The sequence below is a fragment of the Anomaloglossus baeobatrachus genome, chromosome 9 (genome assembly GCF_048569485.1).
Source record: "Anomaloglossus baeobatrachus isolate aAnoBae1 chromosome 9, aAnoBae1.hap1, whole genome shotgun sequence".
NCBI classification, from domain to species: Eukaryota; Metazoa; Chordata; class Amphibia; order Anura; family Aromobatidae; genus Anomaloglossus; species Anomaloglossus baeobatrachus.
In genome coordinates this window covers 223,096,442-223,123,539 of record NC_134361.1, presented here as the reverse complement: position 1 = coordinate 223,123,539, position 27,098 = coordinate 223,096,442, and the positions used below count along the sequence as shown (strand labels likewise).

Below are 27,098 nucleotides of genomic sequence, written 5' to 3'. Positions count from 1 at the left end.
ATCGCATTCCCAAAGCCATACGCTACCTTAACAGGTTTCCAATTTACCTATAAACGATTGGTGGTGGCAGCTCGTTTTCTTGTGGAAATGGGCAGTGACTGTACCAAGATAGATAAATAGATATCTATTTTATATATATATATATATATATATATATATATATATACATACACATATATTCCATGCATTGGAATCTTTTGCATATATACAATACATTCATTGAGTTTCCCAATAACCGGCCTAACACTGCTGTTGGGACTAATTGATTACTGCGGTGGGAAATCTGCGTGACCCCAGCAGCTGTCTGTGTCTCGACAGGCGTCTTCATTAAATTTGGTGCATCTAATAAGTATTATACACGACTGCAAAAAATAAAAAAAAATAAAAAAAAAAAAAAGAGTACGTCAGTCAGGGGTGCAGTACATTTCATTAATTTTTTTTCCCCACTTTTTTGGAGCAAACTATGATAAATTTGTATAATGCCCCACAGTTTTCAAAAAGTAGATTGTGCAAAAATATACAAAAGATGAAAAAAGTTTCACACAACTTGGGCATTATATTCTAGTGAAAGCTACTTGAGGAATGGAAGCCTTAAGACAAATTTTCTATGTAACTCAAGCCAGTATCGAAAACTTTAGCTTGATAAGGTAATATTGTCAAGGGAGAAATGTAGGTGAAGATAGCTAATGGTATCTTTATTCAGGATATGCAGAGGCACAGATCAAATAAGCTATATATCTGCACAGATATTAATGAATCAGACAATGATCACACAAGAGATTGGCTCATACAGGAAACAATGTCAGACTGGACTCGTGTATTGAAAAAGATTCAATTATACAGAATGCAACATTGACCTTTAAACTAGAACAGGGATAAGGGAGTATTCAACTCCCCAGTTTTTCCCAGTATGTTGTTATAAATACCTCTGCTCATTATTCCTTCTGTGTGTGAAACCACTGATAAGGCTTCCAATTAATTTAATGAATATCTCCCTTGTTCATTTGTACCTTGGTTAACCCCTTCTTGAATATACAGCTTAGATTCATATTATGGCATCTGTGCAATTGCAATATAGGCACACAGATAATTATGCAACTACATCTATATTTTGATTATTTACACACAGATAATCTTATTACATTTGAACAAACAAGCTATAGCCCAGGCCACCTCCACATTATACCTTCCAGCCATCCTAAATGCAGAGGGACTCCAAATTTGGGGAGCAGTTTTACTGTCCCAGGAGGCAGGGGATTAGCACAATCGTGGAGCACCGAACCATCAGATCCCTCCATTATTCAGTCTGGAGGACATGCCTGCGAGGATGCAAAAATAAATCTGATGTAATGAGTGGGAGCAGAGACCAGATCAGCCGAAAGGCAGGGCACAGGCAAGAAGGATGCATGAGAGGGCATCATGCTTTCTGGGGGCAGGGGCTGCAACACCATTGGTGCAACTGGAGCCCACAAAAGGTAAGTGAGCCCCTTTGCACCTCTATAGGAGCCTGTTCTAGGGGTGTATAAAAAGGGTGCATTTTTTTGGACTGCACAGGGTCCATATACCGTTTTTGCACAGGGTCCTCTTTTGTCGGTCTGTGTCCACCCCCACTTTGGGGCACGGTGAAGGAACGCTAATGAGTTTCACTAGGAACAGTGTGAGCACATCTAAAATGTTGGGGGAAGTGACTTTGCATAAAATTAAAAAAAAAAAGCCTCAGTGCAAGAGATACTTTATCTTTCAAAGTCAGGACGCTTGTGTACACAGACTGAACTGTCCGCCAAGCTGATGTAAGGCAGTGGCGTTAATGTATGAAGACAGTACATGGGTTACAAGTCTCAATGTTTTGGTTAGAAATATGTATATAATGAAGTCACAGCCCGGTATGTTTGCAGCCCACCAAGTGTCAACCCAACTGCACAAGCCTCCTTGTAAAGAGGATTCCCAACTTACACATTAGTGGCTTGTCCTCAGGAGGCGCCATCGTGGGATGATGCTGGGACCTGAAAATGGGCTTGTCCTCAGGAGGCACCATCGTGGGATGATGCTGGGACCTGAAAATGGGCTTGTCCTCAGGAGGCGCCATCGTGGGATGATGCTGGGACCTGAACCTAGTGGCTTGTCCTCAGGAGGCGCCATCGTGGGAGGATGCTGTGACCTGAAAATGGGCTTGTCCTCAGGAGGTGCCATCGTGGGATGATGTTGGGACCTGAACCTAGTGGCTTGTCCTCAGGAGGCACCATCGTGGGATGATGCTGGGACCTGAACCTAGTGGCTTGTCCTCAGGAGGTGCCATCGTGGGAGGATGCTGGGACCTGAAAATGGGCTTGTCCTCAGGAGGTGCCATCGTGGGATGATGTTGGGACCTGAACCTAGTGGCTTGTCCTCAGGAGGCACCATCGTGGGATGATGCTGGGACCTGAACCTAGTGGCTTGTCCTCAGGAGGTGCCATCATGGGATGATGCTGGGACCTGAACCTAGTGGCTTGTCCTCAGGAGGAGGCACCATCGTGGGACCTGAACCTAGATGGAAAATATGAGAATGCCAACCAACCTGGTGAGGAAGCCACCATCTGCATCCACTTTTCTATTCATTCTCTGCCTGGAGGCAATTTACGTTCAGCAAGTAGATACTATTCCCAGATGTGGTACCTGCCTCCACCATACACGTAAAAAGGTATTTTCTTTAGACCTGACAAATATCTGTATGGAAAATCCCCCATTAGGTTTGTCAAGCAGCACTAAACCCCAGCCATTTCACATTACTCACATCCAGCCTGTATTACTGGGAGAGGCACTCCCAAAACAGACCATCTTGGCTTTTGGATCAGTCTGCAAAATTGCAAATCAAGCAGAAAGTCTGAAACTTAGGGCAAAAATCACTTTTGAAAAAGGCAGGACCCCACAAATATATAGCAGGTTTGGCCACCATTGCTTTAACATATAGGGGCAGATATGAGCGCTCATTGTAAATTTGAGGGGTTAGGTCCATTTAGATACAAAGTCCTCTAAAAAGAGGCAGAACAAGAAACATACAACCCATGTAGTTGCTTTATTCATCATTTCAATAAAAAATAAAGAACAGTCACGTATTAAAGAAGCTGCAGGATTATAACAAAGACCCCCAAACCCTATCCAGTCTGGTGGTACATAGGTCATTATCCCCTTATTTAGCCTCCTGCTCTTATTGAGGCACCCTGGATTTATATAGCCCCCCAGTACACTGCCTGCAGGTTATAGGCCCATATGGGTCAGAACATCAGAAGTGCATTACATATGGCACGTATCACAATGGCCGACTGGTATATTAAAAGCATTCTGCAGATATGGAGACTGAATAGGACTCAGCTCTTCTCCACAGCTGGTTAATGCCCCTTTACTTTACCCTTCCAAACCGGAAGGAGTGTCCAAAAACTTCAAGTAGTGTTTTTTTTATTTTTTTCTTTTCTTAAAATTGGACTCTTGTGAAACGGAAGAAACAAGACGAATGGATGGAGTAATTCTTGGCGGATCCAGCCCCCAGTTTAATTCTTCCAGTAGTCTTTTGTTTCACTGCCGATCTCGTTCAGGATGGTCGTCCTCACAAGGGCCTCGTTAACGGCATACGGGTCGCAGTTGGCAGCCGGCCGACGATCTTCAAAGTAACCGAATCCTTCCTGTCCTACCTGGCGTGGAATTCGTATACTGGCGCCGCGGTTGGCGACACCGGCTGAGAATTCGTGGATGTTGGAGGTTTCGTGCTGACCGGTCAGACGGCGAGAGTTGTCCTTTCCTCCTCGGGGGTCGTAGACGCAGATGTGGTAGTCGTGGCGTTTACCCAGTTTCTCGATGGCATCTTCAATGTGTCTGTGGAGAGAAGGGACATGGTCAAGAAGTCACATACTGAAAACCATCAAGTGAACTGCACTGGGGAGGGGGAGGGTCGGTTAGGTCCCAATTTATTAGTTTTGCTGTAGAAAATCCCCCTTTAAAAAAGGCCAACTTTTAAGCACCTCAAAGTCAATAGGTCCCAACTTAGGACCACCTAGATCAGTGTTTCTCAACTCCAGTCCTCAAGACCCACCAACAGATCATGTTTTCAGGTTTTCCTCAATGTTAGACAGGCAATAATTCCATCACCTGTGCAACATTAAGGAAATCCTGAAAACCTGATTGAGGAAAACCTGAAAACATGATCTGTCGGTGGGTCTTGAGGACTGGAGTTAAGAAACACTGACCTAGATTATCAATCAAGACTTACTTTAGGCCACCCTCCTTCCTCATCTCCGTGGTGCTGTAGTTTGTATGACATCCAGCTCCGTTCCAGTTACCGGTCATAGGTTTGGGGTCAAGAGTTGCCACCACGCCAAAATCTTCACACACTCTATGGAGAATGAAGCGAGCCATCCACAGGTGGTCACCCATTTCGATCCCTTCACAAGGACCAACCTGGAACTCCCACTAAAATAAGAGATGGAGAAGGTGATCATCAATACCAACATTGAAGAACCTTCCATACCCCGAGACTTGCAAGGTGCACGGTCCAAGAACTTGGCGCCACTTACCTGGGATGGCATGACTTCTGCATTGGTGCCACAGATTTTGACTCCAGCATATAGACAGGCCTTGTAATGACTCTCCACAATATCCCGGCCGTACACTTTGTCTGCGCCAACACCACAATAGTAAGGACCTAAAAGGGAAAGCAAGCGCAGAGGACTTTTAGAACCCAATATATGGTAGGAGGTAGATCTGTAGTGATGGGATCAGATTTTTAGAAGAACATGAACATTTATGAACTAGGTCCATCTACAGCTAACAAGCCTCAGACTTACAGGACCATGGTTTGCTTGTTACTGAAGCCCTCACCTTGTGGTCCAGGGAAGCCATTTTCAGGCCACCCATATGGGTGTCCATTGATGCCGAGCAGTGTGTATTCTTGCTCCATGCCAAACCAAGGGATGTGTTCGGACACCATGTCCATAATCCGCTTACACGTGTAACGCAAGTTGGTTTCTGAAAAGCAGATGTACAAAGTTAGCTCAACAACATGGATCGCTGCCAAAGCAAATCATCGTACCCCACTGTGTAAACTGGAAAAAGGCACGCCAGATGGAAAACTCTGACGTAGGCAACACACCCTCCGTAACGGCGGACTCATAAAAGGGACAGTCTGCGGAACATCCTACCTGCTGGTTTCCGGTTGTACTTTAGGACTTCACAGATGACAAGCTTGTTTGGGTCAAGGCAGAATGGGTCTCTGAACATCCTCACTGGGACAAGGTACATGTCGCTGTTTGACCCTTCGGCTTGGTAAGTGCTTGACCCATCGAAATTCCATTCTGGGACCTCTGAAATGGAAGATGAGCAGCTTTAAGAAAAACAGTGCAAAATAAGCATCAATGGTAATCTTCAACTGAAGTCCAAGACCCATCAAGGGACACCAAAGATTCAGAAGCATCGGTAATTCAACGATCCATGGTGAACCCAAAACAATGGAGAGGTGATGTGCAGACTACACACAGCAATGAATGCGACAGCCCACCACCCATTACGGAATATGGACCTACTTCATCTTCAGTCCTGATGAGAAGGACACGGTGGCTTCAGGTCAGTGTTTAGGGGGGGGGGCTCTTAGTGCCCAAACACCACCGTTCAAAACTTCTAAAAGTTGTGGCTACACTTTCAGAAGGTTCGCTTTTTTGCAGATTTCCTCCACCCCATACACGTCACCACAACAAGTGATTGATCTTGTTGACTGACATCCATAATAATTCTTAACATCAGTTGGCAATGTTCATTTTTTCTGCAGATACCCCAAACTCAAAGTCCAAACACTCCAGGGTACTCGAAATCCAGAAAGCAAAAAGCGTGGCTGGAATTTCCTCTGCAGCCAGATGTCCACCATAACCATCCTTACACATCAGATACCACTCTACACCAGAGGGGGATGGAAGATTCACAACAAGACGTGACCAGATGGGGGAGGGGACGGTATCTTACCTTCAACAGATTTGGGTTCATAGTCCAGGGTCTTTGTTTTGCAGCGGACGCCTTCTCCAGTTCCATCAATCCACACGTATGTAACTTGGACCATATCACCTTGGGGCAACTTCATGTACTGCTCCCTCACCCCCTTGTTGAGTCTGGAACTGTGAGACACAGACATGGTGGTAGCTGATCTGCAAGGGAAAGAAATCAGTTAGGAAAAAGGGGAACTGCTGCTTCCTGAGGTTGACATCACACAAGGTGGTAAAGGTGGCCAGGGTTGCCGGAACGGTGCAGGGGAAAGACGCCGGAACGGTGCAGGGGAAAGACGCCGGAACGGGAACCACCAATAACTGCACATTCGGATTGATGAAAGGGTCATACGGTGTAAAGCGGAACATGCCAATTACAAGTTAGGAAGTTTGGGGCTCACAGGAGCCCAGTACATGGACCTTACTACAGTACCGACCCATAGGCACCGAGTGCTGTTCTCTGAAGCAGAAGTAGTTATAGCCCCATAGATTTGGGAGAGCTGCATTGTGGCCCATGTCTCATACATTTGAATGTGTGAAAAACGCTAAATGTAGCATCAGTCATCAGATCTGAAAACAGAAAGTTCAACTCCACAAGGAAAAATAAGCAGCGGGTGCAGGAGATTTCAGAAATTTGCTGTTTCAGCTTTTTATTTACCCTTGAAGAACAGTGTGAACAGGTCCTTCCAGCAAAACATGGCTTCAAATTCCAGCTCCGCCGACGTATAATTAAAAAGGTCCTAGCATTTGACCAGTCAGACCGGCTCCTAGGACGCCAGCAATGGGGGAGCAACGGACCATAAACCACTAAAAAGTTTTGCCTATGGGTGCAATTCCCCCAAATTATATTTGTACCCAATTTCCTTTGATAAAAGCTTTGATATTGTGACGGGGGGGGTAAATTATTAGGAAGTAAAGCCTCAAGGTGGACACACAGAGTTTAAAGACCCTTGTGCACAATGTGTGATCTTACAAGATCCAAAAAAGCCACCAGATCAGAGATCACCTCCCCAAAGACGTGTAAAGCGACCATTTAACTTGTAAATGAAGGTTGAGGATAAACACCAGCTGGGCAGTTACCCATCTCTATAGAGCCATTCACTCCTGCCAGCCTGTATAACCCCACCCTGGGGTAGGAGGAGGACCACAGCCAAACTGGAAACGACTGGTTAGACAAGTCCTCAGTAGGACAGAGGCCTGACACCCCCCCTACTGGGACCAGTGCTGGGGAGGGGGAGATTAACCAGTTCCCACCAGCACAAAAACAGCAGACAAGCAAAAAGAAGGGAGGGAAAAGCCTGCCCAGATGTATCATCAGCACAAAGCAAGACACAGACTGCACAGCATACAAAGTATCAACAACATGGGAATCAGACTCCGGCTGTTACAAGGCATAGTCATTATTGGCTGCAGATTTTGGAGCAGATCAGCAAGTATTGTATATCTGGATCATAAAGAGGATCCGCTGCAAAAATCAGCATAAAAGCCTGATCACACAGAAACAACATGGAAAACCAGCATCTAGGGATAGGAATATATATGTCCTAGAGATGTAGCAGAGCTGAGCCTGTGATGTAGCACTGGGTATATATATTATATATACATACACACACACACACACCTGCTACATCTCTTGGACCGGACAGGAGATCTCTGGCCACTGAGATGAAGGTTTCCCAACCGGCACACCGCACTGCCAGCTCTGCTACATCCCAGCTCCCACCATTACTTTCCCCTATACATCCACATTGCCATAAGCTCCTCCTGGAGCACAAAGAGAGGAAAGACATGGCCACCAGCCGGAGGGAAAGCAGAAGATACGGCTGCACTGCACACAGCCTGCCTCTGCTGCTGGGATCTGGTCACTGGGTCCAGTAAGAGGAGGCAGGGAAAGGGTTACTGATGCCAGCGTGGCAGGATGTGCCCCCTGTACAGGCCCCACAGCTCCCCACCAAAGCATTACCGTGTAGCAGGGAAGCAGCCGCCCCGGTCCCGAGGAGTCAGATGTCAACGATCCACTGAGAGCGGAGGGGACGCACAGGCAGCTTATATAGTGCCTGCCTGACACGCCCACCGGAGGGCGGGGCGACAGAACACGCCCACACCACGCACACACATAACAGGACATACACACTGTACAGCATGATGTAACCCTGGGTAACAAAATTATAGCTGGGAGGGGGACACATTTTTGGAGAGATAGTTCTTAAATCCTATACTTTCAAGTGAGATATACATATATATATAGTGTGTGTGTGTGTCCACTAAAGGAATCCGCACCGTCGCATGTACAATCACGAAATTTTGCACAGACACTCCATGTGAGGCCCCCTTCACACGTCCGTGAAACACGTGCGTGTTTGGTCCGTTTCCGTATATACCGGAGACACGGCCAAACGTGCACCAATGTTAATCTATGATTGTGGTCACACGTGCGTTATTTCATTATGTCCGTGTGTGCGTGTCCGTGATCCGTATGTGTTTGCGTTTTTCACGGATGCATGTCCGTTATCTGCACGGAGCACGCACACGTGGACACAATGAAAGTCTATGGGTATGTGCACACACGTTAGTAAACACGTACGCATCTACCTATGCTCCGTGTCCGTTTGGTGTTTTTATTTCTAGTGATGTCGGCTATTCTTTCCATTTCTGTGTATGTCGGTCAATCTCCCTGAGTCCGTCGGTCGGTCTCTCTGTCAGTCTCTCTGTCTGTCTGTCCCTCTCTCACAGTCTGTCGGTCAGTTTCCCCCCCTCTCTCATACTTACCGTTCCCCGATCTCCGGCGCAGCGCTGCACGGCATTCACACTGCTGCGGCGGCTTTTACTATTTTGAAAAAGCCGGCCGCTCATTAAACAATCTCCTATTCCCTGCTTTCCCCGCCCACCGGCGCCTATGATTGGTTGCAGTGAGACACGCCCCCACGCTGAGTTACAGGTGTCACACTGCACCCAATCACAGCAGCCGGTGGGCGTGTCTATACTGTGTAGTAAAATAAATAAATAAATAATTAAAAAAAAACGGCGTGCGGTTCCCCCCAATTTTAATGCCAGCCAGATAAAGCCATACGGCTGAAGGCTGGTATTCTCAGGATGGGGAGCTCCACGTTATGGGGAGCCCCCCACCCTAACAATATCAGTCAGCAGCCGCCCAGAATTGCCGCATACATTATATGCGACAGTTCTGGGGCTGTACCCGGCTCTTCCCGATTTACCCTGGTGCTTTGGCAAATCGGGGTAATAAGGAGTTATTGGCAGCCCATAGCTGCCAATAAGTCCTAGATTAATCATGTCAGGCGTCTATGAGACACCCTCCATGATTAATCTGTAAATTACAGCAAATAAACACACACACCCGAAAAATCCTTTATTAGAAATAAAAAACACAAACATATACCCTGGTTCACCACTTTAATCAGCCCCAAAAAGCCCTCCATGTCCGGCGTACTCCAGGATTGTCCAGCGTCGCATCCAGCGCTGCTGCATGGAGGTGACAGGAGCTGCAGAAGACACCGCCGCTCCCGACAGCTCCACGCAGCAAATGAAGACAGCCGCGCGATCAGCTGAGCTGTCACTGAGGTTACCCGCGGCCACCGCTGCATCCACCGCTGGATCCAGTGACAGCGGGTAACCTCAGTGACAGCTCAGCTGATCGCCGGCTGTCTTCATTAGCTGCGTGGAGGTGACCGGAGCGGCGGTGTCTTCTGCAGCTCCTGTCACCTCCATGCAGCAGCGCTGGATGCGACGCTGGACAATCCTGGAGTACGCCGGACATGGAGGGCTTTTTGGGGCTGATTAAAGTGGTGAACCAGGGTATATGTTTGTGTTTTTTATTTATAATAAAGGATTTTTCAGGTGTGTGTGTTTATTTACTGTAATTTACAGATTAATCATGGAGGGTGTCTCATAGACGCCTGACATGATTAATCTAGGACTTATTGGCAGCTATGGGCTGCCAATAACTCCTTATTACCCCGATTTGCCAAAGCACCAGGGCAAATCGGGAAGAGCCGGGTACAGCCCCAGAACTGTCGCATATAATGTATGCGGCAATTCTGGGCGGCTGCTGACTGATATTGTTAGGGTGGGGGGCTCCCCATAACGTGGAGCTCCCCATCCTGAGAATACCAGCCTTCAGCCGTATGGCTTTATCTGGCTGGCATTAAAATTGGGGGGAACCGCACGCCGTTTTTTTTTAATTATTTATTTATTTATTTTACTGCACAGTATAGACACGCCCACCGGCTGCTGTGATTGGGTGCAGTGTGACACCTGTCACTCAGCGTGGGGGCGTGTCTCACTGCAACCAATCATAGGCGCCGGTGGGCGGGGAAAGCAGGGAATACGAGATTGTTTAATGAGCGGCCGGCTTTTTCAAAATAGTAAAAGCCGCCGCAGCAGTGTGAATGCCGTGCAGGGCCGCGCCGGGGATCGAGGAACGGTAAGTATGAGAGAGGGGGGGAAACTTCAGTCACTCGGGGGATTAGCGGTCATCGGTGAATCCTTCACAGGTGACCGCTAATCAGTACTCGACACAGACAGAGCCGCGGTATGAGGATGAAGTCGGGTGAAGTTCACCCGAGTTCATTCTCATCGCGCAACTCTGTCTGCTGTCAGCCGACATTTATAAACGACATTGTGCATCACACACACGGACATTCCACACGGACATTCCACACGGACATTCCACGTACACATACACGTTAATTCCACACGCACACACGGACGTTCTGCACACAAACACGGCTAGCATACGCAATTCACACAGGTGCCACACGGACCATAAAAACGGACACAAAAACGGGACACGGACCCGAAAAACGGCCCGTAACACACGTGCGTGTTTTTCACGGACGTGTGAAGGGGGCCTGACTCAGGGAACGTCATAGACTATGTTTGGGCAGGAAAATTTAACCCCGTCCTTTCCAGTTACTCTAGAAAAATCCTGCAGCCATTAAACTGAATGGAGCTGGGAGCTCCAGGCTATTGGTGGTTGCTATAGGAACAAAATAAACTGTTAGTATAAGAAGATTATGTGTGAGGTAAAAAGATGTCGGTGGTGAGACGGATAGAGACAGAAACAGCCCGGCAAAGAGACAGAGAGACAGAGACATAGATTGAGACAGATAGACTGATGTAAATACAGACAGAGAGATAGAAACAGACCGACAAGGAAAGAGACAGCGAGACAGACAGACAGAGACTGGGAGAGAGACAGAGACAGTTACTATCCCGGGCAACGCCGGGTACTACAGCCAGTATATAGATAGATAGACACACACACTATATGTGTGTTTGTGTTAGATACATAGACTTTATTAAAGGGGAACTCCTCTGAGGCCTCGCTCACATGAGCGTAAAGCAGAAGAGTGAAATGCAAGAAAATGTCACATTGTTAGTCATTGAGGCGGAGCAGATCAGCGAGTTTTTTTCCTATGACGATTCGTCATGCTGCGAGCGCCCCCGCAGATTGGATCTCACTCCGTACAGGTCTATGGGTGCGAGTGACACATCGGACAGCACCCATGACATCTGCACGTATCTATATCTGCGATATACACAGAGGCGGGCGGCGGAGGACATGATCTCTGCTTCTTCTCTGTATGAAAGAACAGATGCCAGTGTCACCCCGGCCTGACCATTATGGTACGGTTCCACTTGCGTTTTGCACGGACGAGTGCAAGCTGAGAAAACATCGGATTGCTCTCACTCTAGTGCAAAACTATGGGGCAGTGTCCATCTACGATTGATTTCTCATGCCATATCAGTATGAGCAATGAATTGCAGCATGCTGCGTTTGTCGGCGAGTCTCGGCTCACACGCCCCCATACAAGTCTATGGGAGTGTGTGAAACATAGCACTGCACTCGGATGTCATCCGACCACAGCGCAACATACGCAGAGACAGGTTGGGGAGAAAGTGCTCCCCCCTCTCCTCTGCAGCAGTGATCCGATCGCAAGACCCTCGGATGACGCTCGCAGGAGAGGGTAATTAGCATATCGCTTCCAATGCTCTCACATCAGAAGCTGTGCGCAAGGGAAACCGAGGCCTTTCAATTGTCTCACATTATGGCCACATGCACACGCTGAGTATTTTACCTCCATGTGTTTAGCCAAAACGTGGAGTGGAACAATCAGAGGAAAAGTAGACTAGAAACACGGGCACCACTTCTGCATTTATCACCCACTCAAAATACTGAATGTGTGTACGGGGCCTTAAAGGGAATGTGTCAGCAGATTTGGGGCCTATAAGCTGCGGCCACCTCCAGTGGGCTCTTATATACAGTATTCCAACATTCTGTATATAAGAGCCCAGGTCTCTGTGTACAACATAAAGTGATTTTTATAATACTCACCTAAGGTGCGGTGCAGACTGGTCGGATGGGTGTCTCCGTTCTCCGACACCAGCGCCTCCTCTTTCGGCCATCTTTGTCCTCCTTCTTCTGAAGCCGGGGTGCATGACACGTCCTACGTCATCCACACTAGCCAGCATTGAGGTCCTGCGCAGACGCACTTTGATTTGCAATGAGCAGGGCAGATCAAAGTATTGTAGAGCGCCAGCGCAGGACCTCAATGCCGGCGAGTGTGGATGATGTAGGACGCGTCATGCACCCCGGCTTCAGAAGAAGGAGGACAAAGATGGCCGAAAGAGGAGGCGCTGGTACCGGAGAACGGAGACACCCATCCTATTAGTCTGTACCGCACCTTAGGTGAGTATTATAAAGTGATTTTTATGTTCTACACAGCGGCCTGGGCTCTTATATACAGCATGTTAGAATACTGTATATAAGAACTCACTGGTGGTGGCCGCAGCTTATAGGCCCCAAATCTGGTGACAGGTTCCCTTTAATATGTCCAATCCTGTGATATAGAAGCCACAACTACATTGAAAAATTGCAATGTAAAAAAACAAAAAAATTAAAAAAATTGGTGATAAAATTTTTTTTTTTTTTTTAAAACCACCACTCAAAATAATTATTTTTCATTGTTAAAAAAAATATTAAATAAAAATATTTAAATCTAGAAATAAAACATAAAAAGAGGAAATAAAATAAATTGCACAAATCGTGAGTTTAGTTACATAGTGATGGGCGAATTGCAATATTCGTGCTCGGGTTATGCTTACCGAAAACCGAGTACTATTGCAGGAATCATCAGGGCAAGAAAAATGCTCGGGTTCCCATTGACTGGCATCAGGGTCGTTAGCCCTGACGAATGCCGGAATAGAACTTTGTGATTCGTTGCGAATAATCCGAACTCGAACGGTTGCTATGCGCCCGTTACTATTAGTTAGCGTTAAGGAAGGAGGAGATTAATTGGACTCATCTGGGTTGGAGGGAATAAGGGGACGACGTGCAAATGATGACTTTTTCAATAGGATCCGCTATGAAACTCCCCTGAAAAAAAAAAGTGCTAAAAAAACCCCACATATTAATCTTTATATAAAAATGACTCATCCATATGTTCAATCAACCAAGACTCCAAGCGGTTTAAAAAAAAAAAACAAAACAAAAAAAACTACTCAGATCTCGCCCGGGCGTCTTTTTGAGCTTCTTGACAGAGAATCTGCTTCAAATTCGCAAGCTGCTTGAATGGAGCTTAAGAAAAAAATAAATAAATAAATAAATAAAATTAAATATTATATATATATATATATATATATATATATATAAAATATAAAATATATATAAAATTAAAATAAATTAAATATAAAATTTTATATAATATATATAAAATATATAAAAATAAATATAAAAAGTAACTTCAGGAATAAAAGCATCTAAAAAAGACATATTGTGTACATACTGCAAAACCACCTAAAGGATCATTTTTTTTTTAAATTAATTATTATATTATTAATTTTCCAATTGGGTTTCATTAAAAATGTTGTACTGATTGTGCTCCCCCCCTTTTTTTCCATGCTACATTCAATATTGATGTGGTCTGTGGTCATAAATCAGCTGAAAAATAAAAAATAAAGAATAGAAAATAGTTAGAAACTCTCCCATTGGCCATCAGGACAAGCTCGCTGATGGTTTCTCAGTTAACTCATTCTGCAGACAGTAACAGATCGCATCAGTGTTGCACTATAGAATGCACACGATGCAAAATGTTTAATGATGCCTCTTAATACATGCATTTAACAAAACAAAAAAAAAGTCTCCAAAAATGATGACAAAATACAGAGTATAGGTATCAGAGTGTATGTACATAGACTTGTTCTGTGGTTATCTATGGTCACCTGATATGGAGACATTTAGGATAAGCCCCTTCATGTCCTCCTGATAATATTCCTGTTGGATCTGATATCCCTTATCGGAATTTGCAAATGTGATTACAAGATGTCGCCTGCAATGTCTGTGGTGTTCTCAGAGGTGGGGATAGGTTCCAGCTCCTGTCTGGGAATCGGTCATCAGTGACAAGCTGGCCGATCTGAGCCTAATCCTATAAGTACATGGGCTTAAGTCCCAACCACAAAACTAATGACCCAAACAGACGGCGCTGCTAGTTTGGGTCATTAGAAACCAACCCAATGAGGAAACTGGGTCCCAAAAACCACAAAATCCATGACACAGGTCATCCAGGGGCGATTACCCCAAACTTATATAACCCATAAAAGCCGATTAGGATCTTTCCCAGGAACAATCCCGCGTCTGTGTCCTGTACTTTGTGCGATGCTAATTATTCCAGGACTTTAATAAGTTATTAACTAACTTCCCACAGCCGTAAACGTGGCCGGATCCAAACAAGAGAAAGTGTGTAAACATTGTAAAGATTAACCTCAATAACCGCCAGGTGTGAACAGATCCTAAGAGCATTTAGCGACCCGCAAGAACGTCGTGCCGAGCAGAGACCCGCAAGAACGTCGCGCCGGGCAGAGACCCGCAAGAACGTCGCGCCGGGCAGAGACCCGCAAGAACGTCGTGCCGGACAGAGACCCGCAAGAACGTCGCGCCGGGCAGAGACCCGCAAGAACGTCGCGCCGGGCAGAGACCCTCGTCTTCCACCTCTGGGTCATTCCTGGTTTTGGCTTCCAGAAGCTTGAACCATTTCCCTTCTCACAGGTGGATCCAATTGGGTTTCTCCTTCACAATCTCCTGGAGATTTCACTGATACATTGTAACAAGCGATCAGAAGAGTAGAGACCAAGAAGACTGGATAGATACTGCAACGTATAGACATGACCAACCACATTGCCAACATGGCACAATGGCCAAACAGGTGAGGGCGCGCGGCTTAGAAATGCTCATGGTTTTCGGATTTTTTTTTTCCATGACTGACTTGTGAAATATTGGGCGACTCCATAAAAATTGGCTTTTTCAAACCAAAACTCAAAATATAATATATAAACAAAAAAGAAATAGGAAGATGCGGGTTTTCAGGAGTATTTTAGAAGCGGATCTGCTCCAAAAAACTCCAAGTGTTTCTAGCCCACGTCCTGGTTTCCCCCAAACTCGTTGCCTGGAACAATCCCTCTGGTTTCGGCCGCCATGTTCCCTATACGTATGGATATGTGATGTCTACAGCCCTGCGGTCACAGTTACATATGTTGTCGTGCGTCACGGCCTCAGGGTGGAAATCAAGTATTTTTGTAAGGAGCGATCGAGAAGACAAATATCTAAGGAGCGGCGGCGAAGAATCACAGCGTGACGTAAGGACGTAGAGAGGATTCCTGGGTGTCTCCATCAAAAAGCTCCTTTATCAGACAGAATTTAGCTGCTTGATATTTGCAAATCTGGACACACCCAATATATACACCATGTACCTATTTATTTGCCACAGTTCATATAGGGACTATAGATACTAACCATGTACCTATTTATCTGCCTCTGTTCATATAGGGACTATAGATACTAACCATGTACCTATTTATCTGCCTCTGTTCATATAGGGACTATAGATACTAACCATGTACCTATTTATTTGCCTCTGTTCATATAGGGACTATAGATACTAACCATGTACCTATTTATCTGCCTCTGTTCATATAGGGACTATAGATACTAACCATGTACCTATTTATCTGCCTCTGTTCATATAGGGACTATAGATACTAACCATGTACCTATTTATTTGCCACAGTTCATATAGGGACTATAGATACTAACCATGTACCTATTTATCTGCCACAGTTCATATAGGGACTATAGATACTAACCATGTACCTATTTATTTGCCTCTGTTCATATAGGGACTATAGATACTAACCATGTGCCCATTTATCTGCCTCTGTTCATATAGGGACTATAGATACTAACCATGTACCTATTTATCTGCCACAGTTCATATAGGGACTATAGATACTAACCATGTACCTATTTATCTGCCTCTGTTCATATAGGGACTATAGATACTAACCATGTGCCCATTTATCTGCCTCTGTTCATATAGGGACTATAGATACTAACCATGTGCCCATTTATCTGCCTCTGTTCATATAGGGACTATAGATACTAATCATGTACCTATTTATTTGCCTCTGTTCATATAGGGACTATAGATACTAATCATGTACCTATTTATCTGCCTCTGTTCATATAGGGACTATAGATACTAACCATGTGCCCATTTATCTGCCTCTGTTCATATAGGGACTATAGATACTAATCATGTACCTATTTATTTGCCTCTGTTCATATAGGGACTATAGATACTAACCATGTACCTATTTATCTGCCTCTGTTCATATAGGGACTATAGATACTAACCATGTACCTATTTATCTGCCTCTGTTCATATAGGGACTATAGATACTAACCATGTGCCCATTTATCTGCCTCTGTTCATATAGGGACTATAGATACTAACCATGTACCTATTTATCTGCCTCTGTTCATATAGGGACTATAGATACTAACCATGTACCTATTTATCTGCCTCTGTTCATATAGGGACTATAGATACTAACCATGTACCTATTTATCTGCCTCTGTTCATATAGGGACTATAGATACTAACCATGTACCTATTTATCTGCCTCTGTTCATATAGGGACTATAGATACTAACCATGTACCTATTTATCTGCCTCTGTTCATATAGGGACTATAGATACTAATCATGTACCTATTTATTTGCCTCTGTTCATATAGGGACTATAGATACTAACCATGTGTCCATTTATCTGCCTCTGTTCATATAGGGACTATAGATACTAATCATGTACCTATTTATTTGCCTCTGTTCATATAGGGACTATAGATACTAACCATGTACCTATTTCTTTGCCTCTGTTCATATAGGGACTATAGATACTAACCATGTGCCCATTTATCTGCCTCTGTTCATATAGGGACTATAGATACTAATCATGTACCTATTTATCTGCCTCTGTTCATATAGGGACTATAGATACTAACCATGTACCTATTTATTTGCCTCTGTTCATATAGGGACTATAGATACTAATCATGTACCTATTTATCTGCCTCTGTTCATATAGGGACTATAGATACTAACCATGTGCCCATTTATCTGCCTCTGTTCATATAGGGACTATAGATACTAATCATGTACCTATTTATTTGCCTCTGTTCATATAGGGACTATAGATACTAACCATGTACCTATTTATCTGCCTCTGTTCATATAGGGACTATAGATACTAACCATGTACCTATTTATTTGCCTCTGTTCATATAGGGACTATAGATACTAACCATGTGCCCATTTATTTGCCTCTGTTCATATAGGGACTATAGATACTAACCATGTGCCCATTTATCTGCCTCTGTTCATATAGGGACTATAGATACTAACCATGTACCTATTTATCTGCCTCTGTTCATATAGGGACTATAGATACTAACCATGTACCTATTTATCTGCCTCTGTTCATATAGGGACTATAGATACTAACCATGTACCTATTTATCTGCCTCTGTTCATATAGGGACTATAGATACTAACCATGTACCTATTTATCTGCCTCTGTTCATATAGGGACTATAGATACTAACCATGTACCTATTTATTTGCCTCTGTTCATATAGGGACTATAGATACTAACCATGTACCTATTTATCTGCCTCTGTTCATATAGGGACTATAGATACTAACCATGTACCTATTTATCTGCCTCTGTTCATATAGGGACTATAGATACTAACCATGTACCTATTTATTTGCCACAGTTCATATAGGGACTATAGATACTAACCATGTACCTATTTATCTGCCACAGTTCATATAGGGACTATAGATACTAACCATGTACCTATTTATTTGCCTCTGTTCATATAGGGACTATAGATACTAACCATGTGCCCATTTATTTGCCTCTGTTCATATAGGGACTATAGATACTAACCATGTGCCCATTTATCTGCCTCTGTTCATATAGGGACTATAGATACTAACCATGTACCTATTTATCTGCCTCTGTTCATATAGGGACTATAGATACTAACCATGTACCTATTTATCTGCCTCTGTTCATATAGGGACTATAGATACTAACCATGTACCTATTTATCTGCCTCTGTTCATATAGGGACTATAGATACTAACCATGTACCTATTTATCTGCCTCTGTTCATATAGGGACTATAGATACTAACCATGTACCTATTTATTTGCCTCTGTTCATATAGGGACTATAGATACTAACCATGTACCTATTTATCTGCCTCTGTTCATATAGGGACTATAGATACTAACCATGTACCTATTTATCTGCCTCTGTTCATATAGGGACTATAGATACTAACCATGTACCTATTTATTTGCCACAGTTCATATAGGGACTATAGATACTAACCATGTACCTATTTATCTGCCACAGTTCATATAGGGACTATAGATACTAACCATGTACCTATTTATTTGCCTCTGTTCATATAGGGACTATAGATACTAACCATGTGCCCATTTATCTGCCTCTGTTCATATAGGGACTATAGATACTAACCATGTACCTATTTATCTGCCACAGTTCATATAGGGACTATAGATACTAACCATGTACCTATTTATCTGCCTCTGTTCATATAGGGACTATAGATACTAACCATGTACCTATTTATCTGCCTCTGTTCATATAGGGACTATAGATACTAACCATGTACCTATTTATCTGCCTCTGTTCATATAGGGACTATAGATACTAACCATGTACCTATTTATCTGCCTCTGTTCATATAGGGACTATAGATACTAACCATGTACCTATTTATCTGCCTCTGTTCATATAGGGACTATAGATACTAACCATGTGCCCATTTATCTGCCTCTGTTCATATAGGGACTATAGATACTAACCATGTACCTATTTATTTGCCTCTGTTCATATAGGGACTATAGATACTAACCATGTACCTATTTATTTGCCACAGTTCATATAGGGACTATAGATACTAACCATGTACCTATTTATCTGCCACAGTTCATATAGGGACTATAGATACTAACCATGTACCTATTTATTTGCCTCTGTTCATATAGGGACTATAGATACTAACCATGTGCCCATTTATCTGCCTCTGTTCATATAGGGACTATAGATACTAACCATGTACCTATTTATCTGCCACAGTTCATATAGGGACTATAGATACTAACCATGTACCTATTTATCTGCCTCTGTTCATATAGGGACTATAGATACTAACCATGTGCCCATTTATCTGCCTCTGTTCATATAGGGACTATAGATACTAACCATGTGCCCATTTATCTGCCTCTGTTCATATAGGGACTATAGATACTAATCATGTACCTATTTATCTGCCTCTGTTCATATAGGGACTATAGATACTAACCATGTGCCCATTTATCTGCCTCTGTTCATATAGGGACTATAGATACTAATCATGTACCTATTTATTTGCCTCTGTTCATATAGGGACTATAGATACTAACCATGTACCTATTTATTTGCCTCTGTTCATATAGGGACTATAGATACTAATCATGTACCTATTTATCTGCCACAGTTCATATAGGGACTATAGATACTAACCATGTACCTATTTATCTGCCTCTGTTCATATAGGGACTATAGATACTAATCATGTACCTATTTATCTGCCTCTGTTCATATAGGGACTATAGATACTAACCATGTGCCCATTTATCTGCCTCTGTTCATATAGGGACTATAGATACTAATCATGTACCTATTTATCTGCCTCTGTTCATATAGGGACTATAGATACTAACCATGTGCCCATTTATCTGCCTCTGTTCATATAGGGACTATAGATACTAACCATGTACCTATTTATTTGCCTCTGTTCATATAGGGACTATAGATACTAACCATGTACCTATTTATTTGCCTCTGTTCATATAGGGACTATAGATACTAACCATGTACCTATTTATCTGCCACAGTTCATATAGGGACTATAGATACTAACCATGTACCTATTTATCTGCCTCTGTTCATATAGGGACTATAGATACTAACCATGTGCCCATTTATCTGCCTCTGTTCATATAGGGACTATAGATACTAACCATGTACCTATTTATCTGCCTCTGTTCATATAGGGACTATAGATACTAACCATGTACCTATTTATTTGCCTCTGTTCATATAGGGACTATAGATACTAACCATGTACCTATTTATCTGCCTCTGTTCATATAGGGACTATAGATACTAACCATGTACCTATTTATCTGCCTCTGTTCATATAGGGACTATAGATACTAACCATGTACCTATTTATTTGCCACAGTTCATATAGGGACTATAGATACTAACCATGTACCTATTTATCTGCCACAGTTCATATAGGGACTATAGATACTAACCATGTACCTATTTATTTGCCTCTGTTCATATAGGGACTATAGATACTAACCATGTGCCCATTTATCTGCCTCTGTTCATATAGGGACTATAGATACTAACCATGTACCTATTTATCTGCCACAGTTCATATAGGGACTATAGATACTAACCATGTACCTATTTATCTGCCTCTGTTCATATAGGGACTATAGATACTAACCATGTACCTATTTATCTGCCTCTGTTCATATAGGGACTATAGATACTAACCATGTACCTATTTATCTGCCTCTGTTCATATAGGGACTATAGATACTAACCATGTACCTATTTATCTGCCTCTGTTCATATAGGGACTATAGATACTAACCATGTACCTATTTATCTGCCTCTGTTCATATAGGGACTATAGATACTAACCATGTGCCCATTTATCTGCCTCTGTTCATATAGGGACTATAGATACTAACCATGTACCTATTTATTTGCCTCTGTTCATATAGGGACTATAGATACTAACCATGTACCTATTTATTTGCCACAGTTCATATAGGGACTATAGATACTAACCATGTACCTATTTATCTGCCACAGTTCATATAGGGACTATAGATACTAACCATGTACCTATTTATTTGCCTCTGTTCATATAGGGACTATAGATACTAACCATGTGCCCATTTATCTGCCTCTGTTCATATAGGGACTATAGATACTAACCATGTACCTATTTATCTGCCACAGTTCATATAGGGACTATAGATACTAACCATGTACCTATTTATCTGCCTCTGTTCATATAGGGACTATAGATACTAACCATGTGCCCATTTATCTGCCTCTGTTCATATAGGGACTATAGATACTAACCATGTGCCCATTTATCTGCCTCTGTTCATATAGGGACTATAGATACTAATCATGTACCTATTTATCTGCCTCTGTTCATATAGGGACTATAGATACTAACCATGTGCCCATTTATCTGCCTCTGTTCATATAGGGACTATAGATACTAATCATGTACCTATTTATTTGCCTCTGTTCATATAGGGACTATAGATACTAACCATGTACCTATTTATTTGCCTCTGTTCATATAGGGACTATAGATACTAATCATGTACCTATTTATCTGCCACAGTTCATATAGGGACTATAGATACTAACCATGTACCTATTTATCTGCCTCTGTTCATATAGGGACTATAGATACTAATCATGTACCTATTTATCTGCCTCTGTTCATATAGGGACTATAGATACTAACCATGTGCCCATTTATCTGCCTCTGTTCATATAGGGACTATAGATACTAATCATGTACCTATTTATCTGCCTCTGTTCATATAGGGACTATAGATACTAACCATGTGCCCATTTATCTGCCTCTGTTCATATAGGGACTATAGATACTAACCATGTACCTATTTATTTGCCTCTGTTCATATAGGGACTATAGATACTAACCATGTACCTATTTATTTGCCTCTGTTCATATAGGGACTATAGATACTAACCATGTACCTATTTATCTGCCACAGTTCATATAGGGACTATAGATACTAACCATGTACCTATTTATCTGCCTCTGTTCATATAGGGACTATAGATACTAACCATGTGCCCATTTATCTGCCTCTGTTCATATAGGGACTATAGATACTAACCATGTACCTATTTATCTGCCTCTGTTCATATAGGGACTATAGATACTAACCATGTACCTATTTATTTGCCTCTGTTCATATAGGGACTATAGATACTAACCATGTACCTATTTATCTGCCTCTGTTCATATAGGGACTATAGATACTAACCATGTGCCCATTTCTTTGCACAGTTCATATAGGGACTATAGATACTAACCATGTGCCCATTTATCTGCCTCTGTTCATATAGGGACTATAGATACTAACCATGTGCCCATTTCTTTGCACAGTTCATATAGGGACTATAGATACTAACCATGTACCAGGCGATGATGACCCCGAGAAGATCCAATGTCTGAAATCAAAATCCTCTCTGCAATCTGCGACAGATCCAATCGCAACCATTTGTCTGGAATTACACAGGAGCCCCCCCCCCCCCCCCCCCGCAGCCGGTTCTCTACTGCAGCCATACAATGTAAGTTGCTTTGACTGGAGCAAGTGGCATAACTAGAGTCTGGTAAGTGCCAGTACAGAATTTGGACCTGCCACCCCCTCCCTGCATGTTGGTCAGATGTATGGGTCCTTGTAGTGTTCTAAATCCTATATAGACATACGAGTTGCCCCCCCCCCCCTTCATTATGTAACAATGCCCCCATTCTGGTATATATGTCCCTATCCTGAGCCCTTTCCTGGTATCTATTTCCCCCATACTGGGCACATCCTGGTATATACGGTATGGTCCCAATTCTGTTATATTGTGTTTTCATCCTGGGCCCCATCCTGGTATATTGTGTCCTCATCCCGGTCCCCGTCCTGGTATATTGTGTCCTCATCCTGGTCCCCGTCCTGGTATATTGTGTCCTCATCCCAGTCCCCGTCCTGGTATATTGTGTCCTCATCCTGGGCCCCGTCCTGGTATATTGTGTCCTCATCCTGGGCCCCGTCCTGGTATATTGTGTCCTCATCCTGGGCCCCGTCCTGGTATATTGTGTCCTCATCCTGGGCCCCGTCCTGGTATATTGTGTCCTCATCCTGGGCCCCGTCCTGGTATATTGTGTACTCATCCTGGGCCCCGTCCTGGTATATTGTGTCCTCACCCTGGGGCCCCGTCCTGGTATATTGTGTCCTCACCCTGGGGCCCCGTCCTGGTATATTGTGTCCTCACCCTGGGGCCCCGTCCTGGTATATTGTGTCCTCATCCTGGGCCCCGTCCTGGTATATTGTGTCCTCATCCTGGGCCCCGTCCTGGTATATTGTGTCCTCACCCTGGGGCCTCGTCCTGGTATATTGTGTCCTCACCCTGGGGCCCCGTCCTGGTATATTGTGTCCTCACCCTGGGGCCCCGTCCTGGTATATTGTGTCCTTGTGGCGCCCCTGACCTGGTCAGGCACCACTGAGTACTGCACCCATGCTGGGGACAGTACAATACAGGTAATCCAGAAGGCTGACCAGGGTGTGGAACACAGGCGCATAGTGATCAGGTCTCACACATGTACCTATGAGAGGACCCCTGGGGATCCCAGGAAGGGGGCAAGCCTTCACCTCCACTGGAATAGTGGAGGGGGTAGAGCCTCCATCTCCTCTCAAGGGGTGTGGTAAGAGAGTCTGGTTGCTAGGTGGCGTAGGCAAGAACAGGAGAGGAGGGGCAGTGAGTCAGTTAGAGCAGAACTCCATAGGGCTCAGTGAGGAGCAGACCTGTGGGGCTGTTGCTGTCTAACAGCGCCCGCGCAGTGGCTACTGACGGGGGAGAACGGTCAACTAGGAGTGCTACCCGAAATCCATCTTCAGCTAAAGAGAGGGCACGGAGTGGGAAGTAAGGAGACTGCTAGAGAGTACCAGGCCCAAACGGGCGGCAGATCCCGGAGCGGAGATAGATCCAACTTTCTTTTGCTAAACCTGCCGGTGTGGGGCTCTCAAAGCCCACGCCACAACACCACAAAAAGCCGCAGCCACGTAGCCACAGTTAGGGCCCATAGGTCACAGGAGGCAAGCAGCTGGAGTGGCCTGGCCCAGGCGACAAGCAAACGGCAAACGAAGGGGAGAGAGGCTGCAGCATCTTCCCTGGGCGACCCCCGTAGGGACTCAAAGTCGGGGTTACCCCAAACCACCAAGGGCTAAGGAAGGCGAGTTAGTAGTCACCCTCACAAGTCAGCCTGAAGGACACCTGGTTCTCACTTGGTTCATCCCAGCTACGCCCGGGTCACTCACCCTGCCATCAACTGTGAGTAAAAACCCTGAAAGACATCCTGCTTGTGTGGAGTCATTCTGCGCCTTGTGGTACTACGCACCTATACAGGGCCCTGGGGCTTGCCTCACTCTCAGGAGGCTATTCCAACTAACTGCACACACCATCAGCCCCAGGCGACCCTCAACCTGCAGTGGCGGTCCCCACTGACCGCAATACTGAGAGTGGCGTCACGACAAGAAGAAGATCTCCTACCTGTGACCAGATCCAGCTACGTGGAGTCCCTGAAGGTAATGCACCGACACAACACCTGTGGGGCTTCACATCTGGCGTCACGAACAGGATAAGGACTAGACCTGTTCAGACAGGTGACCATGTGCCTAGGCGGTCCGCTTGAAAAATTGGAAGCGCCGCCATATTGCCACCATGAAAAGCGCGCTGAAAAACAACAGCAGCCCGCGCTGGAAGAAGCTACCGCCCACGAAGAGGTGTGGCTACCCAGAGATCCCCTGCAGAGTTCTGACCTCGCTTGTAAAGAAAGCGGAAGCGTCCAGAGACGGCGGAGCAGAAGAGAAGCCAGCAGCTTGCTAGAGAAAATGGAGTCCAGACGCGGATACCCAGAACCAGGCACTGCTGCCTGGTGGTGCCGGGAGCTTGCTATTTTCTGCGACCAGCTGGAGGCCAGGATTGTGCGACGGCTCAGAGAAGAACGCACGGAGCTTCTGGAGATGGCGGCGGCGGTTCGGACCTACGAGGAGGGAGCCGCGCGACGCATGCCAGACCGAGCGGCGACGACTCAGACCCCGATGGTGCCACCGATGGGTGAGTCCAGAGATGCCCCGGCCAGCGCAAGTGCCCCGACCCCTGCTGCCACGCCCGCGGTCCCAGAAGAGGCGCCCGGCGCGGCGCCACCGAACCAGGCCGCAGCCACGCTAGATGCGGCCCGCCAAATCCAGGCCGCCGCAGCCATGCCCCGCCTGGCCCGCAAAGGTCCGACTACCACTGCGATACTGATCCGTGCCGCAGGTGTGACGCTGACCCAGGCTGCCACCCTGCTGAGCCCAGTCCGCCAAGACCCCACCGCAGCAGCGACGCTCGTCCGCGCCGCAAGTGAGATGCTGAACCAGGCCGCAGCCCCGCCAGGTGCGGCCCGTCAAGCCCAGATCACAGCAGCGACGCCCAGCTCAGCCTGCATAGAGCCCTCGGCAACAGCGACGCTGATCCAGGCCGCCGCCATGCCAGGCGCGGCCCGCCAAGACCAGGCCGCCGCAGCGATGCCCTGCCCGGCCCGCCAAGACCAGGCCGCCGCCATGACAGGCGCGGCCCGCCAAGAAAAGACTACCTCATCATTTTCCCCGGCCTGCAAGGCCAGAGCAGATACCGCTCCCCGGTCTGAGGAAGTCCCTACTAGGAAATCCCTGATAGGTGAAGACTCCGCATACTGGCAGCTGAAGGCTGACCTGGAGGCCAAGTTCCCACAGGAGATGGTGGACAGATACATGCTCCCTCCGCACACCCCTAAGGCAACCCCTGCAGCGACCACGCCGAAGAGTCCACCGCCTGGGCCAGCTGAGGAACACTCATCCCCAGCGCTGCCACCACCAGAGTGCAGCGAAGAACTAAGGGGGAGAGGAGGCCAGGAAGCTGAGGAGCTGACTCCGGAGCCACCAGCAGTGGATCCATACTCAGAGCCGGAGATGTTGCCCTATTCCCGTTGGGATGAGGAAGACCTGACACCGTCCGCTGACGAAGATCTGCCTAAAAGTCTCACCTGGGAGCTTGCAAGCTGTACCACGCAGAGTTCGGACCGCAAGACAAGGCGTCGCAACAGAACAACGCTGTCCCCTGCACCGCTATCCCCAGAGCAGAGAGAAGTCACCGCCAGAGACCTACAAGAAAAAAGGTTCCTGAGAAGAGCCAAAGCACAGGTCAGAGGACCCCTTTGTAGAGGAGTTGTGGAAGACTTTAACTTGAAAAGCGGATACGGCTTTATTGTGGCACCGGGTATGAAAGAGGGCATTTTCGTTAATAGGAGGGATGTGAGAGCCCACTTGCCCAGAGGACACCCTGGCAGAAACTTAAAAATGGGAGACTCCGTACAGTTTACCATGCATCAAGGAGAAAGAGGCTGGTATGCCTTAGATGTAGCACCATGTCCCAAAGAAGAAAGAAAAGACAGAGGTAAAGAAACAGATGCAGCAAAGGAAACAGATGAAGATCAAGAAAGAAAAGACAAGGAACCTACAGATGAGACTACCTCAGACGACGACAAAGAGCAAGAAAGCAGCAGGTGCCGCAGCCCAACAGGCCCAAGCCCTGGTATGGAGGAGTAAAAGAAAGTAAGAAGTTCAGCAGTTAGAAAGTTAAAGTTTTGAAAAGTTTGTTTTGCAACGTTTACGTTTAAGCATGTGCCCACAAAAACTATTGTGAGAAAACCATAAACCTTAAGGCTATGAACTGGCTATAGCCACAAACTCTCGCAGTGTAAATAGTTACACCAGTGGCACCACCACCAGGGCCAGCC

At 45.3% G+C, this 27,098-nt stretch overlaps 1 protein-coding gene and 1 long non-coding RNA gene across 2 annotated transcripts in view; one reads left to right on the top strand and one right to left on the bottom strand.

Moving 5' to 3' along the window:
* Positions 1 to 27,098, top strand: part of LOC142250777 (uncharacterized) — a 154,743-nt gene that overhangs the window by 49,800 nt on the left and 77,845 nt on the right. The gene's annotated exons all lie outside the window — the stretch shown is intronic.
* Positions 3,034 to 8,050, bottom strand: LOC142251642 (glutamine synthetase). The gene is made up of 7 exons (XM_075324624.1): positions 7,963 to 8,050; positions 5,983 to 6,161; positions 5,169 to 5,330; positions 4,849 to 4,995; positions 4,545 to 4,672; positions 4,241 to 4,440; positions 3,034 to 3,846 (listed from the first exon to the last, which is right to left on the bottom strand). The coding sequence occupies exons 2-7, from the start codon at positions 6,146 to 6,148 to the stop codon at positions 3,525 to 3,527; spliced, it is 1,125 nt and encodes a 374-aa protein (XP_075180739.1). The 5' UTR covers positions 6,149 to 6,161; positions 7,963 to 8,050; the 3' UTR covers positions 3,034 to 3,524.

Coding starts and splice junctions, on each gene's coding strand:
- LOC142251642 (XM_075324624.1), bottom strand. CDS start 6,148: ATGTCTGTGTCTCACAGTTCCAGACTCAACAAGGGGGTGAGGGAGCAG. Junction 5,331..5,982: donor TGAACCCAAATCTGTTGAAG/GTAAGATACCGT, acceptor CTTCCATTTCAG/AGGTCCCAGAATGGAATTTC. Junction 3,847..4,240: donor AGGAAGGAGGGTGGCCTAAA/GTAAGTCTTGAT, acceptor TTCTCTCCACAG/ACACATTGAAGATGCCATCG.